The sequence below is a fragment of the Leishmania mexicana genome, chromosome 34 (genome assembly GCF_000234665.1).
Source record: "Leishmania mexicana MHOM/GT/2001/U1103 complete genome, chromosome 34".
NCBI classification, from domain to species: Eukaryota; Euglenozoa; class Kinetoplastea; order Trypanosomatida; family Trypanosomatidae; genus Leishmania; species Leishmania mexicana.
Genome location: NC_018338.1, coordinates 50,972 through 65,203, shown reverse-complemented (window position 1 = coordinate 65,203; position 14,232 = coordinate 50,972). Strand labels below are relative to the sequence as shown.

Sequence of the window (14,232 nt, the reverse complement as noted above, 5' to 3'; positions counted from 1 at the left end):
CGCTAGCGGTAATAGTGGAGGGGGAGGGAAGGTGGGCAGTTTCGCCGGCTTCTGTGCCTCCTTCCTGCCGCTGTGCTTCCGGGGATGGCGGGGATAGTGCAGAACACGACATCCACTGCCGTATTCAACGTGGCACCAACAGCACGCGCTTTCAACTACACAGTTGTCTTCTTCAACGCCTGCACGGCGTACTGAAAGACTTGCAGCGTGAAGTCGATGAAGAACTCCCCGCGCCCTCTGACCTCATTGAGAGGACCTGGCAAGCAGGAAAAGTGGCCGCCCGCTGGCGTCTCAACATACGCGATGTTGGGGTGTGCATCAATGAGGGCCTGCCACTGCGCGTTGGTGCGGGATTCACCGGTGATTGGGTCGTTACGTGCTGTCAGACAGATGACGGGGAGCAACACGTTCATCTGAATCAGCCGTTTGAAAGCTACCGCGTCCTTGTAGTAGCTCGCGCCGCCCTCTGTACGCGAAGTGTGGCACCACCAAGCGCTCGTTGAAGTCCCTGGCGTTGGTGAACCTCTGCAGCAGTGCGTTCAACTCTGCTTTGTCCTTCATTGGGGGAAAACCTGGCAGCCCTTGAGGCAGGCGGTGCTCATGCTTCATCACGTACTTCTTCGTCGCGTCACTCATCAGGGGCTGGTCAGACAAAGAAAAAGAAACTCGCCGCGCTAGATCGCGTGGACGTGAACAAATATGCTGAACGAGGCATTCATGTTCACCAGCGCTGTCACTGGGGAGCCGCCGGGGTAGCAGGACGGATTCGTCTTGAACGCGCCAAACCAAGCCACAGCCACCTGCAGGTTTGTCATTCTAATAGCGCTGTAGCCGAGAAAAGAGGTCGCCAGCTCACCCCCAAAACGCGCGCCCAGCTGCTCATCCACCGAGCACCACACCATCACGGTACGCGTGCACTGGGTAATGGTGACACCGGTGAGATGCGACTGCGTAAGACGTTCAGAGTCCATGCCGCGTGAAGTGAGAGGACCCACGTGGAAGCCCTTTGCCTCTCAGCTGCGGGCCAGTCGCTGTATGTAGGGGGGTTCGTCCCCTCTAGTTCCCCAAAACCAGCGACTACGAGTACGACTCCTTTTTGGCCCCCTCCACCTTTGGTACCTTCAGAGATTCCAGGCAGATGGGATTGCCGCCAAACCCTTCCGGTGGCTCCCCCGCTCGTAGGTGACGCAGCAGCTGACGCCGAAGACGCCAAGAATACTGTGGACGCGTCCACCGTCGAAGGTGCCGTGGTACAACATGCCCTAGCTCAGCCCAAACGCCGTCAGCGGTCTCGCACCCATAAACGAGTCCTTCGTGGAGTTGACTACCTCGATGTGACGCTCATTCTGCAACGAGTAACCTCCGTTAGCAGCGACCCGTGACCAGCTGCCACAGCTTCACGGACAGCTCTACCAGCAGCGTGTGCACCCATCGCGGGACCAGGTAAAGAAGTATATGAAGCGTGCTGTGTACGGCGTGCAAAACGACGCAGTCGAGCATACCAACCGTGGTGTGTGCCAGTTGCATCAAAGCCGTCCTACAAGTGGTACGAGGTAATGCAAGCTCTTCTGTGCTACATGGCGCATGTGTGTGTGTGTGACATCTCTTTGCTTGTGTGCGTGTCTCAGAAGATGCATCAGCGGGGACAGATAGACGAAAGGCGGGAAGGGAAGGTCAAAAGGTGCGTCGGAAATCAGTCAGGGCAGACAAAAGACAGCACGTCGGGTGTGACGGGGAGAGGCATCCGCATACACGCGCGCATTAGTGGGAGGGGGCGTTGTTCCGTCTCTGCTTTGATGCACCCGCGATGGAGGCGAGAAAAAAGTGCTGCTTAAGGTTCCTACGGCGGGTGCAACACCGTGCACCAGCTAAGCGTACGACAGTCTTCTCTTCCCACTGCGTCATAATGGCAAAGTGCAGCGGTGATGCCCTTGAGAATGCCTCGCTGGTCTCCTTTTTTTCTGCGGTTTGATTTTTCCGGATCATGGCCCCCACATGTGCGCATGGCACCGTGCCTGCTCAAGTGTTGCTGTGCCAAAGAGAAGTCAAGAGAGAGCAAAGGGCTGCATCTTCATGTCAAACCTAGCGGGGCATGTACCCCTCATCAAATAACTTGTGTGCATCCATACAGAGACCCGCACGCGTGCACATACAGGCGCGCGCTCACACACGGCAGCTTTCCCTGCTTTTCTTTGCCCAATGTCGTACATGTGGCGTGAGGCGCAGAAGTTCTGAAGCGATGGGGAGACAGCAGCACACAAAGACAGAAACAGGAGAAACGAGTTGGTACCGCTACACAGTGAATAACGTCACGTCTGCACTTGCATGCGTGTCGTTTCAGCCAAGAGGGAAGCAGCCATGAGCGCCGCTACAGTGCATCCGTCCCTCTTTTCTTTTGTCTTGTCTTTGCTTCTTTATCCTGTCGTTTCGTTTCTGTCTTCATGCATCACAGATTGCAGAGAGGGAGGGGGGCAGTTGACGGCTGTGTAGGGATAAACACCGGAGAGAGATGCAGCGTCCATGGAGAAGAGAGGAGCGCTGTTGCTGTACTCATGTACCCCGTTGCTTCCGGTAGCTTCGTCCTTACACCACGGCAGCGCTGCTGTCGACATTGCTGCAAGTGCTGTTCGACAAATTTTCATTTCTTCTGCGGCGTGAAACAGCGAAAAAATCGTGATGATGACAGCCACCTCAGTGCGTTGTACCGGGCCCCGGTATCCACTCTTTGTGGGGAGGCCAAGATCCTGCAGCCTGACCACAGGTACGGTTGCGGTCCCTGGCTGTCGGCAGGGCTGGGCTGGGCTGCCGCTGTGCCGAAGAGACGTGCGGTCACGGATGTGTTTGTACCGGCTTACTGTGCATCTTGTCCACAACTCAACAAATAGTGGCGCATCCACCTCTTGTTTTGTCTTCTTGTTTTGCTGGGCTGCAGTGGTGTTGAGCGTAATCCTGGACCTGGCCTGCGCTGTATGCAGTGGAGTTGCACTGAGCTAAACGACGCCAAACGGTCTTGGTTGACCCGACTCCGTACTATAGCCGTCTTGTAACAGACGTTGGTGAGCTGCGGCTGTTTGCGTATACTTTTGCTGGCTTGTTCGTGGTGGTATGACGTATTGGAAAAGTATTTAAAAAAACACCTGCGCACTATGACGTTCACGGCCGCACGCTTTCTCACGTGTAACCGCATTCGACTCGTCCACAGGGCGCGTGGTAGAATCGACACGAACGAATAGGGCGGAGAGCGTATGTCCTTACTTTTTAGTGCCTTTGCACGACGCCTTAGGTCCCATCCTCAACGCCGCATTGTAGACGAAGAGAACAATGAGGGGGATGGCAATTGCCGAGCAGCAAGCCACCGGCGGAATGCCGTGCGCCTTCTCCTTGTATTCGCTCAGGTCTACGGGGTCGTTGTGACGCAAGACAAGGAAGGTCACGATGGAAGCCAACATAGCCCAGATGGAGGCAAACTGATAAGTGAGGAACATTTTGCGCCTCTGTCCCTTGCGGATGAGGTGTGTGTGTTTGTGTGTGTGTGAGGCGGAAGAGCGGTGGCTCGAAAGTGCGCGCGGAGCAACAGCGGAGTGAGCAGACAGGTAAAACAGAAGAGAAGTTGCCGCACACAAATGACACAACAGTCGAAAAGAATACGCTTAAAACGAGAGGAGAGAAAGGGCGGATAAAGAGGCGGCACCACCGCGTGTGTGCATGGGTGGGCCGGTGGGCCGGTGTTGGTGTACCTTTTTGATGTAATTTGACCTCACAAAAGAAATCGCTTTGAAAGAAGATGGGTTGTGCAGAGGCATCTGAGAGAGGAGGACGGAGGGACGGACGGGGGGTGAGGAAGGGTGTGAATGTGAGATCACAGGATTGCCGTTGGTGCAGGGGGATGGTCGCATAGAGACGATGCGGAGGTGTGAAGAAGATGGCACAAGAAGGTGAGAGGGACACAATGAAACATGCGAACCACCAAAGACGCAGGGCATATGCACGCATGCGGTGTTCTCACCGCCCTCTCAGGAAACTGAGCGAGAGATGAGAAGAGCAGCCAGAGGAAGAGAGTTGGGTAGCGTGGCTCATACCGCCACAACATCCCCGTAGCCCCGCTGTGTAGCGGCGGCCGTCATTGAGGAAAGGGATGGCTGATGTGCAACTGCTGTTGATTCAGCTTTAGCGTCTTACTTTCTCCCTTTGAACCCATACCATGTACACAGCAGCGTGTGTTTGGGGGAGGGTAAGGGAAAGTTGGGAGGGCAGAGTGTACGTGTGCGACGGAGGCTCACGGCGACAGCAGAGAAATGGCGAGGGGAGGGGGAGAGAACGACGCGACTTCGAGGCTCACGCCAGCCGCTGGTACGAGGTCAAGAACGTAATCGTCCACGGCTCTCCTGCCGTACGTTGGCTGGGCTTCTTCTGGAGCTGATTCCAGACCAGCTTCGAGGCGAACATGCAGCTGGTGCCTGGCTGGAAAACGTCCTCCTGCATCCACATCTCTGCAGCGGCCAGGAGCTCCCCTCTTCCGCGATACACGGTGCAGTAGAGCGGCTTTTGTCCTGTCCCCTCTATGCCGACCTGCAGGTGCTCATCCCACGCGGTGGAGTGTCGCATATGCAGCAGCTGGCGGCTCTCCTGAGTCCGGAGAGTTTGAAAGCCGTTCGTCAGCACGCATACCGCGCCCGCAATCGACTCCGGTCCCACCAGCTCTTTGACAACGATGTCCAGCAGCCCCGCATATCGTGGAGGACCTTGGTCAAGGAAGAATGACTGCTGCTGAAGACATGCAGTAGCGCCAAAAGAGACGTCGCTAGCGTTGCCCTCCGCCTCTGAAGTGGCGTTGGTGGTAGGAAGGCGAGAACGCTCGAGCCCAACCGGGTCTGGGGGAGGTGGCAGGGTCCTTGTCGCAGTCGGGTGCCGCCTCCGTGTAAAGAACAGCTCTTCATACTTCCACCGAATGAACGACTCACGCACCTCAGCGGAGGAAAACGACAGCACGGGCTTCACGGCCGGCTGTGTATGCAATGTAAACACAACACTGTCAGTCGGAAGGGCCACGTAGTACTCCAGCTCGTCGTTCACGACGTCGTTGCCGCGTGCCTTCATGAACTCGATGTCGCTATCCGGCCACCGGTCGAGCTCTGCACTACGGCATTTGTTCGACCACAGCTTGCGATGCACGCCGATGCACTGGATGCACACAAAGGCGCCAAACGGCTGCAGGATGCACCATGACGGAAAAGGCTCGCCGCAGTCCGCACAGATCTGGTTGACTGGCTTGCTCTTGATGCACCACTCGTAGAGAGGAGAGTGCTGGAGGTGTGCGGGCGCCCGAGACTGCAACTCAGACAGTGCCACCGCTAGCCTCGCCTCATTTCCCGCAACGCACGCCGCCGCCTCCAAGCCCTGGTCATCCGATGTGGACTTCCGCACGCCTTCCTCCTCCCCCTTCGGCTGCGGCGGAGGTGAAGTCATCATAGTGCCTAACCTTCTTTTGCGTTCCTGGAGTGCCTCGTACTCTCGCAGCACGTCCGACAGCTGCAGCACCTCGTGATCGGACAAGACGCTGATGCCGGACTCTGTGCGTGGGTGGTGGGGATTAGCGGAGGGCTGGGACAGTACCTTCGACTCGAAGCCGTTTGCTACACCGGAGACCGGCGACCCCGCTACCGTCGGCAGTCCTGCGTGTACGCTGACGACGCCCACCTTTCGCGCCGTGGACAGTGCGAGTGTCGTGTCTCTGTCCGGAAACAGCTGAGGATACTCCTTCGAGGCTCTCTGAATAGCCTGTAACAGCCGCCACTTGACCATCTTATCGGAGAGGAAGAGCTGCACCACGTAGTTGGCGTTCGGCAATGTCGATGTCGACGCGCTTTGCGTAGCTTTCCCCAGCAGCGCATTGTGAGTCGTCTGCTCCGCAGCGAATATGTAGGCTTGATGGTTGCCGAGCAGATCGACCTTCTCGGAATAGTCATGGTTAGCCAAAAACAGAAGCAGCCGTTCGCTTGCGTCGTTGTAGGCGCCACCGTCGACAACATGGCAGCCTTCAACGTACACCTTTTCCCTAATGTGCTTCGCCATCGAGTTCTTCGGCTCCTCGAAGCAGTAAAGGACGTTGTTGGAGTGCAGCTCAACGGTGCGGCGGACCGTCAGCGTGCCTCGCGAGCCCCACTGAACATCGCATTCACCGCTGAGGAGCAGCGTGTCGAGGGTCACCTCATCCATTCACGCTCAGCTCGCGCAGGATTGCAGAGTCGACGTGGGCAGAGCAGGCAACCCACAATCGTGGATAGCGCACACACGCGTGGCGGCGGCTAACGTATCGGGGCGTTGCTTGCCGAGGCTTCTGGTCATTCTGAAAGAAGATGCTCGACGCCATGCAGTGCACAAAAGAGAGTTCCGGTCAGAGAAAGAAGGCGTATGGGGTGAGGTGGGTACCCTGGCGCGTCGCATGTCGGCAGAGCACGGAAGGAGACATCCAAAAGTGGGGCCGCTTATGCGATGGATCACCAACCGTACCGTCCCGGTACCACCATGGCCCCTAACACTTGTGCCAAAGCGCACAAGTGCTTTTTCTTCGTTTGGGGGATGTATGTATATATGTGTGTAAGGTGTGTGGCCCAACGCGCTACGTCGGGACCATTAAACCACATCTCAGTCCCCCGTGCGGGGACGCTTAGCAGCTGGCCCATCCTCGGCGTTCAGCACTTTCAGGATGTCTTGCCCCATGACCGCCGCCAACCGGCGCTTCACCTCGTCCACTTCAGCCGTCTTGCGCTGCTCTTGTGCGACCGCGCGCTGCATTTGCCGCGCCGCGTAGACTGCGCATGGTACTACCACGGCGTACTGCCCACGCATCACATCGTTTACCACCTCGCATACAATGAGAGACGCCGGCGAGGTGGGGAGAGTAGTGGGGTCCAGCGAGCCCAGGTCGGACAAAGGCAGCAGAAGCACAGTTTGGCGCAGCAACGCTGGCGCGTGCAGCCCTGGATAGAGAAGAAAGGCGGGGAAGTATGGGGATGTGTGGTCGGCAGCGGGGACACCGATATCCCCGGCAGAAAGCTTCAGCATGGCCACTGCCGTCACTGTCATCCCCACCGTAACCGAGGCGCCCTCCACGTCTCCTGGTGAGGCTCTCACCCCAGCCGCGGTTGCGCCTGCTGCCGTGTGGCGAAGATCCGCCTCCTTTTTGGAGGCAACGCCACGCATGGTTGCGGCGCTGCCACCCACAGCCACCATGTAAAGCAGCGCCACATGCATGCGTTCCCCTACGACCGCAAACGTCCGCCATCCCTGACCGGTGCTGCTGGTGTCAGCCGGCACAAACGCGGCGGGGATGAAAACAGGCCCGGCGTAGCCGCAGTTTTCGGCGTCGTCGACGCAGCGGGCGTGCAGGCCATCCTCTTCGATCCGCTCTACGCGCACCAGCAACCGCGCGTACGCACCTAGGCCGGTTGGGTAGGCGCAGATGCGCTCCGCGGAGCTGCCTTCACAGTCTCCACTGCTACTTCTCCTTTGCTGAATACTCTTGAAAAGCTTGCTAGCAAGTGCCTTGGCAGCAGCTCCGCCTGCAGGCTTGGATGTAACGGCACTACCATTACCACCACCGGTAACAGTCGCGTTCGGCTTGTTGAGCGTACCGCGCCTTACCGCCCCTGCCACATCCGTTGCCCTGCCTCCACTGCCAGGTCTCGGCTGCGGCTCGTGCGGCGATGAAGCAGCGCCAACTAGGCCATGCACTAAGTTGGAGGTACGAAGGGTGCGAGCAGCGGTAGTGGGTAGCTGCGCCTTGGTAACGGAGCGGCGAGTGGAAAAAGCAGAGGCGCTGGTGACGCGCAGCAGCTTGCCCCCAACCATCCCTTTCTCAGCCATTGCCAGCCCCCCACTGGCGGACAGCTGCACCTGCACCTCGTCCCCTAGTGATACGCTTAAGAAGTTGGTGTGCGTGTGAACCAGTGTGGTGTTGCTTGCCTGATCAGCAGATGGATAGAGGCCAGCATCCACCACACAGTACGTGTTAGAGTGCATGGCCACTACGTAGCCGCGCACCACGCGCCCATCAACAGCATAGTCGGCAAGCGCGTGCCGCGCCAACATCTTTGGCAGCGCGACCGCCAAGGCGCAGCCGGGTGTGGTGCCAACGTGAATGGCGTACACACTGTGCTGCTCTGCCAAAGTGAGTTGGTGCTGGCAGAGAAACTCATTAGCATCGTGCGGGGAGCCAAAATGAAGCACTGCGCAGTATGGACCAAGGCAGCTGTGGCGCACCGCAGAGGATTCTTGTTCGAACCCAGACCATAGGGCAGCCTCCTGCTCGGCTGTGAACTTGGAAGAAGCGGGGGCGGTGCGCGATGCGGTGCTGCGGCCGTGCAGCAGAAAGCTCTTCTCCTCAAATGTAGGCAACGACGGCGTCGGCGTCGCCGTTGCCGCGGTGCTTGTGTTGCTTACAGGGACGCTTATAAGTGCCGTGCATGCGAAGCTGGGCAGCGCAGCGGTAAGATGGCCAAGGCGCAGCACCTCCGCAGCGCTCAGTAGAACATCTGCACCCACGCACAGCGACGCCGGCTCGCTCTCGATCTGCCAAAGCCGTCCTCGCTGCTGCACGTCGCTGCGGAGACGGTCGGCACTGGACAGCTTCTGGAACTGAATGTGCACTGTGGTGGTGTTGTAGTTCGGATCCTCCTGGTACTGCGCCCACTCCACAACGCCGTACGCGCAGCACGCGCTGAAGAGCTGGGCGCGAAGAGCGTCGCTCTGCAGCTGCTCGGAGGTGACGCTGATGCGACGAGTTGAGGTGCTCATTTTGAAAACCTGTAAAGCATCGAGCAAACACTGAGAGAGCAAACGGACGCCAATCGTTGAGAGAGGCAAGGAGCAAGCAGACAGACGAATGCACACCGCGGCAAGAGGCTTCCCCTGTCGATTCTCACCCACCCTCTCACCTTCTTGGCTTTTGGTGCGCTTCTGTGTAGATGTGTGTCTCAACGTAGATGTTGAGCAGCAAGGGAGGACACGAGAGCGAGAGGGTGGTGTACTGCCGACTCTGGCAGCTCAGACAAGGGCGGGGGTGGGGGAAGAGCAAGAGGTAGCGCTGAAGTGTAGAGACACCACGGAGAGGGGTCGGACATGAAGCATGTGAAAGAAGTGCACGCCTTTCTTTCCAGTGCGATTATCGAACACACCGGGTGCAGAGGAGAGAAAATGCGGGAGGTGGCATTGATGGCAGCGGACACTAACAGCACGAGCTGCGTGTGGGCCTATGCAACACACGCGCAGATATGCATCGAGAGAGAGAGGGTGGGAGCCCACAGGGAGAGAGAGATCGGAGTTAAACGACAGGGGAAGCGCAAAACAAGCCCGCGCGCCGTCACTACCTCGCCCCCTCCCCTTCTGTCCTTGTCCTCCTCCCACACTTGAGCCTCTCTGCCCTCTTCTCTCTCCATCTCTGGCGTTTCCAGGTGTGGACATGCGTACATACCGCTGCCGCCGCTGCCATCTCCGGGTGCGCACGTGCGCTACCGCCAACTTCTCACACGCCTTTCTGTCGAGCGCACATCTTTCCTTCCCTTTTCGGTTGTTGCGTTTCTTTTTTGGGGAAATAATCACAAATTAAAGCGAAAAAAGACAGAGAAGTTGTCGGTTCACATTTTCCTTCCTTTAAGCAGCGATGTCAGAGTCACCAACATTTGTCACGGACAGGACGCACGTGCGGAAGTGTTTGCCGCAGGCCGTACCGAGGTCCAGGTTGTTGCCAGAGTAGTGGTGGATGGGGGTCTTGCTGAGGGTGCAGTAGTACTCCACCTCGGCGCGGCGGATCGGCGGGCAGTTGTTGGAGATCACAATCAGCTTGCTGCGGCCCTGACGGAGGGTCGTCAGCGCCTGCTGCGTGCCGAGCACGTACTTACCGGACTTCATCACCAGCTGCAGCTTGGCGTTGATCGTGTCCACCTTAGACTTCGTCTTCTTGGCCATTTTTGTGAGATGGAAAAATGCTGAAGGAACTTCTCTGTGACGCGGGTGCATTTTAGGGAGGGGGAAGAAGTGTTCAAGGTGGTTGGGGGATAAGAGTGGTGAGGGAGGGCGCAGCGCAAATGTGTGCCGGAAAAGGATGAGCAATCGAATAAAAGATGGAGAAGGGGGACGTGTTGTTGACGGGTAGTGAGAGCACATACGGGGTGATACAGTCAGCGTGTTGTTCCGTGATTGGAGAGAGCGTCAGCTCGGCGACTAGTCGGTAAAGCGCTGGTGGTGTGAGAGCAAAAAGACAACGGATTCTGCTAGCTTTTCTTTGTTCTCATGAAATGGGAGAGCACGGTCACGCCATGTGTAGCAACCACCTAAGTAAGGAGTGCCGTGCGCGGCAGCATCAGAGCACGAAGGGGGAGGGGAAATTTTAGTGCATTATTTCCTTTTTTTACATTTGGTGGGAGTGCTGCTTTCGTTGCATGCGGGTCTCTGTCTGGGCTGCGTCACTCGCCTCCGGTCCGCGCGAGAACGACGCGCAACAGTGGAGAAGCGAGCAAAAAAAAGAAAGCAAGAGCGGGGGAAGAAGAGTACGTGCATGCCGGCAGACCACACAAACGGATACACGCCCCACACAAGAACAGATGGAGGTACGACATCGCAGTCGCGCTACGCCAACAGCAAATCCAATGTGAAGTACAAGAGCCCTGAAGCAATACACGAAAACATGCACCCATGTCACATCTTCTCAACTGCTGACAGAAGAGGGTCGAAGAGGTTCGCGCGTCACGACAGAAGACGATAAAAAAAAAGCTGAAAGAGATACGAATGCAGAGAAAAAGTCAGCGAGAGCGTGCAAAGCCCCGCTCATACCTTCCTTGCTTTGCGCACAACTGTCACTCAGCGGAGACGGAAAAAAGGTTTCTTGCGTTTGAAAAATGTCTACACTGCCATGGCGCATCAGCCGAACACGCCACTCCTCTCCGCCCTGTCACAGTCCTATCCAGCCGTGCGAAGCAGCGCCGGACACCAGCGGTCCAGCAACGCGCCAACTCAGTCATCGGAGAGCACGGCCTCCGCCTCCAGCTCTGCCCACCCCAGCTTCGCAGGTCGACTCACAGCCGCTCCCCCATTATGCCAGTTGCCCGCCTGGTGCCTCCCTCGCGGCGGCTCAGGCTCCCCACTCCAGTAGGCAGCGTGGGGGCAGGGTGGTGCAGGTGCGAGTCACCTTGACACTCTGCCTAATCATATGAATGGCACGAACGTGTGCACGATTGCAGGTCGCTGCGACGCAACGCCGTCCAGGGCCTGGCCGCCGACATCCGTGGCAATGCATCGCTCTGACCTCCCTCCCCCTCCGTCCTAGGCGCTCCGCCCTGCCACCACCAGAAGTGGCTCCGCATTTGGCAGCAATTAGGGGGCTGTCTGGCATTCCGACGCAGAGTGGGTTACCGGGCCCTGGAATACGACGCTCAGGCGACCCTCATCGTCAGGGCGAAGGAGAGGTAAAGTATCTAAAAGGAGTGAAAATACATACATACACACGGATATGGAAAGAAGAGACGTCGTGATACATAGCAAGCGAGAACAGGGGAGAGAAAGGAGACGGCAACGACGCCAGCGGCAAAAGGAAGGGCAGCGGTGATGGCAGCAGTCACGTAGTGCAGTATCAAGGCCGTCCTTTCGACGTCTTCTCCATGCAACCCGCGACCACAGGCCAACGGCCAGCCTATCTCTCGCAAGAGCACAGCCCTCGCAGACCTGGAGCGTCAAAAGATGTCCGCGTTGCCTCTTTTTTTCATACTCCCTCGTTGACCAGTTTTGACGTGTTTCACCTTCGTAGGAGATTGAGCCCAAGCGAACAAACTGCGGTGTGGTAGCCCGCACACTGCAAGAGCAAGAGTGAGGCACACCTACAAAAAAGAAAGAAGTAGTGTACGAAGGGGGAAAAAGGGTGAAGGTGGCGCGTGTGCGCGTTTACAGATGTAAGAGACGCGGTGGATAAGGCAGTCGTAGACGGAGACCGGGGGGAGAAGTGAAAGAAGTGCATCTAATTCGAAACAAAAAAAGACAGAAAGGAAAAACACGTGGAAAAAAGAGGGAAAGCGAAGACCAGCTGGTGGAATGGGTGTCTGTATAGAAAAAAATGATGGGTAAATACTCTAGCAAATGTGAGATCAGACGAGGAATGGAACGAGGCGCGCATGGGGAAGAGGAGCGCTGAAGGCGTAAACGAGTGCGCGCGTCTGGAGACGTACAAGGAAGTAGAAAAGCGAAAGTGCCGTGCACAAAATGAGAAAGAAAGAGTCAATCGATATGCTGGCGCATATCTGTGGAAATACAACAGGTGTTGCAGCACACAACCCGTTGAAACAAAAAAAAGGAAATCGTCGGTGACGCTGAGAATGTAAAATCACGTCAAGGACGGAAAGAGGAAGTAAACATCAAGAGAAAGCGAAGAAAAAGACGCGCCAAAGACGAGATGTGAGAGAACGGATCGGTTAGATACACTGCACACCTGTGCGCACAAAGGGGGAGAGAAACACAAGAAAAAGTGGGGAGACAAGTAACAGAGGATTCCGTCTTTAGAAAGACGTGTGTTAAACAAGAAACGAAGTGTATTAGGGCCGGAGCAAGAGACCCTGGATGCCAGACCGCCATTGATCAGACACCATCGATGACGCGGCGGCTCAGCTGGCAAGGATCTGACTGCTCTGTTCGGTGAATGGCGCCTTCGCACCACGCCCTGCTCCACCACACAGATACTCAGCGCACGCGTGCTTCACTCTTCGTCTCCCGTGCAACTTCGCCGTGGATGTGGCGCTCGCGTCCGCTCGGCACTCTAGGGGCCGTGCAGGGGAGAGGAAGGGGGGCATCTATACTGAAGCACCGGTTACCTGGAAAGAGAACGCGCCTCTACCAAATGCTCTCTCCATTATGCAGGCTTGAGATGGTCACCACAGGGACCGCATGGTCAGCGTAATATACGCTGGAGTTGCTCCTGCTGTGCCCGAGGCGTTTGTGCGATTCCCCCAGCCTGTGGTGCGCTTCGGATGAAGAAGACGTCGTGGAGGACTGTCCTTGAGTGTGGTACTTGCTTGGAGTCGTGCTCGTACTCGTCAAGCCGGCGCCGCCCGAGGCGGCTGTCCATGGCTGCTGCTTCATTGGCGCAGAAGGCAGCTGCTGATCGTAGACGGAACGCAATATGGGGTTTCCCAGCACGTTGCGCGCCTCCACAATCATGCGGTCCACCGCTTCCGCCCCAACGGGATCCACCTGGCGCATGCGCTTGAAGCCGTCCTTCTGCCAGGAGCGATACTTGGCGATGATGTCGTCCTGCGAGGCGTCACGAGGAAGCGCCAGCACATCGTAGTAGGTGCCTGGAATCGAGCGATGCGGGTAGCGGCACCGGAGCGGCAGATGCATCTTAAAGGCCGCAGCGTCCGCGGCGGTGGGAGCAGCAGCAGCGGCGAAAGCGGCAGCCGTGGGAGATGACGAACGCTTGGGCAGGTGTGTTCCACTTACGTGGAGACTCTCAGCGCTGCTAGAAGTGCGACTGGAAAGGGAGGCGGCATTAAGAGTCGGTGACTGTGGTCCAATGTGCGACACCACCAGCTGGCGATCCTTTCCCGGTGGGCGTCGACGCGTGGAGACCGTACGCTCCGCGTCGCCGCCCTGGATTAGGCTAAAACAGCTGTACTCCGCCGTCAGTGTCCTCGGTAGCGCGGCATCCAGGGCGGCCAGCATCTCGTCCCGTGACTGAGACGCGCCGAAGAAGTGCGACGGGATGGATTCCACAGGCACACTCCGGAGTAATTTCATTTGAGTCTCTGTATTCAGCTCCGAAAAGCGGTGGGCGTGCTCGCAGTGAGAACGATACGGGCACTTGCCGTTCTCGTAGAAGGCGATGCACACACAGTCCTTCGCGTCAGCGGCCCCAGCAGTCTGCTCCTTACCTCCAGACGGCGAGTAGGTCGTCGACGACGGAACAAACGTCCTCGCGTGTATCGACAAGGGCATCATGCGGTGTGGTAGAGAAAGAATAAAGTAGCGGTGAGTGTGTGTGTGTTCCTGCTGACGAAAAAGAAGATGAAGTGTCTTGTGTGTTTTTTTTTCTGGCGAGTGGTGGCGAGACGCTTGCAGGGTCGCGAGGGTGCGTCTTTGATGTAGCGTTGAGTACTTGGCTGTACAGCACGTCTTCGATGCAAGCAAAGAAGAAAGTGCTCTCTCTAGAAGCCCACGAGAAAACTCCGAAAAAAAAAGTGCGCGCCGCCT

At 57.3% G+C, this 14,232-nt stretch overlaps 6 protein-coding genes across 6 annotated transcripts; all 6 read right to left on the bottom strand.

Annotated features, from left to right (window-relative positions):
• Positions 1-372: 372 nt before the first annotated feature.
• LMXM_34_0280 (hypothetical protein, unknown function) lies at positions 373-561 on the bottom strand (the record flags this gene model as incomplete). Its single annotated transcript, XM_003878984.1, has 1 exon — positions 373-561. One exon carries the CDS (start codon positions 559-561, stop codon positions 373-375), a length of 189 nt encoding a protein of 62 aa, XP_003879033.1.
• Positions 562-3,251: 2,690 nt separating this feature from the next.
• On the bottom strand, positions 3,252-3,485 carry LMXM_34_0270 (conserved hypothetical protein; the record flags this gene model as incomplete). Its single annotated transcript, XM_003878983.1, has 1 exon — positions 3,252-3,485. One exon carries the CDS (start codon positions 3,483-3,485, stop codon positions 3,252-3,254), a length of 234 nt encoding a protein of 77 aa, XP_003879032.1.
• Positions 3,486-4,335: 850 nt separating this feature from the next.
• On the bottom strand, positions 4,336-6,216 carry LMXM_34_0260 (putative GTP-ase activating protein; the record flags this gene model as incomplete). The annotated part of the gene is made up of 1 exon (XM_003878982.1): positions 4,336-6,216. One exon carries the CDS (start codon positions 6,214-6,216, stop codon positions 4,336-4,338), a length of 1,881 nt encoding a protein of 626 aa, XP_003879031.1.
• A 429-nt stretch (positions 6,217-6,645) lies between these two features.
• Positions 6,646-8,796, bottom strand: LMXM_34_0250 (conserved hypothetical protein; the record flags this gene model as incomplete). The annotated part of the gene is made up of 1 exon (XM_003878981.1): positions 6,646-8,796. One exon carries the CDS (start codon positions 8,794-8,796, stop codon positions 6,646-6,648), a length of 2,151 nt encoding a protein of 716 aa, XP_003879030.1.
• Positions 8,797-9,651: 855 nt separating this feature from the next.
• Positions 9,652-9,966, bottom strand: LMXM_34_0240 (60S ribosomal protein L30; the record flags this gene model as incomplete). The annotated part of the gene is made up of 1 exon (XM_003878980.1): positions 9,652-9,966. The coding sequence occupies one exon, from the start codon at positions 9,964-9,966 to the stop codon at positions 9,652-9,654; it is 315 nt and encodes a 104-aa protein (XP_003879029.1).
• Positions 9,967-12,873: 2,907 nt separating this feature from the next.
• LMXM_34_0230 (conserved hypothetical protein) lies at positions 12,874-13,980 on the bottom strand (the record flags this gene model as incomplete). Its single annotated transcript, XM_003878979.1, has 1 exon — positions 12,874-13,980. The coding sequence occupies one exon, from the start codon at positions 13,978-13,980 to the stop codon at positions 12,874-12,876; it is 1,107 nt and encodes a 368-aa protein (XP_003879028.1).
• Between the last annotated feature and the right edge of the window lie 252 nt (positions 13,981-14,232).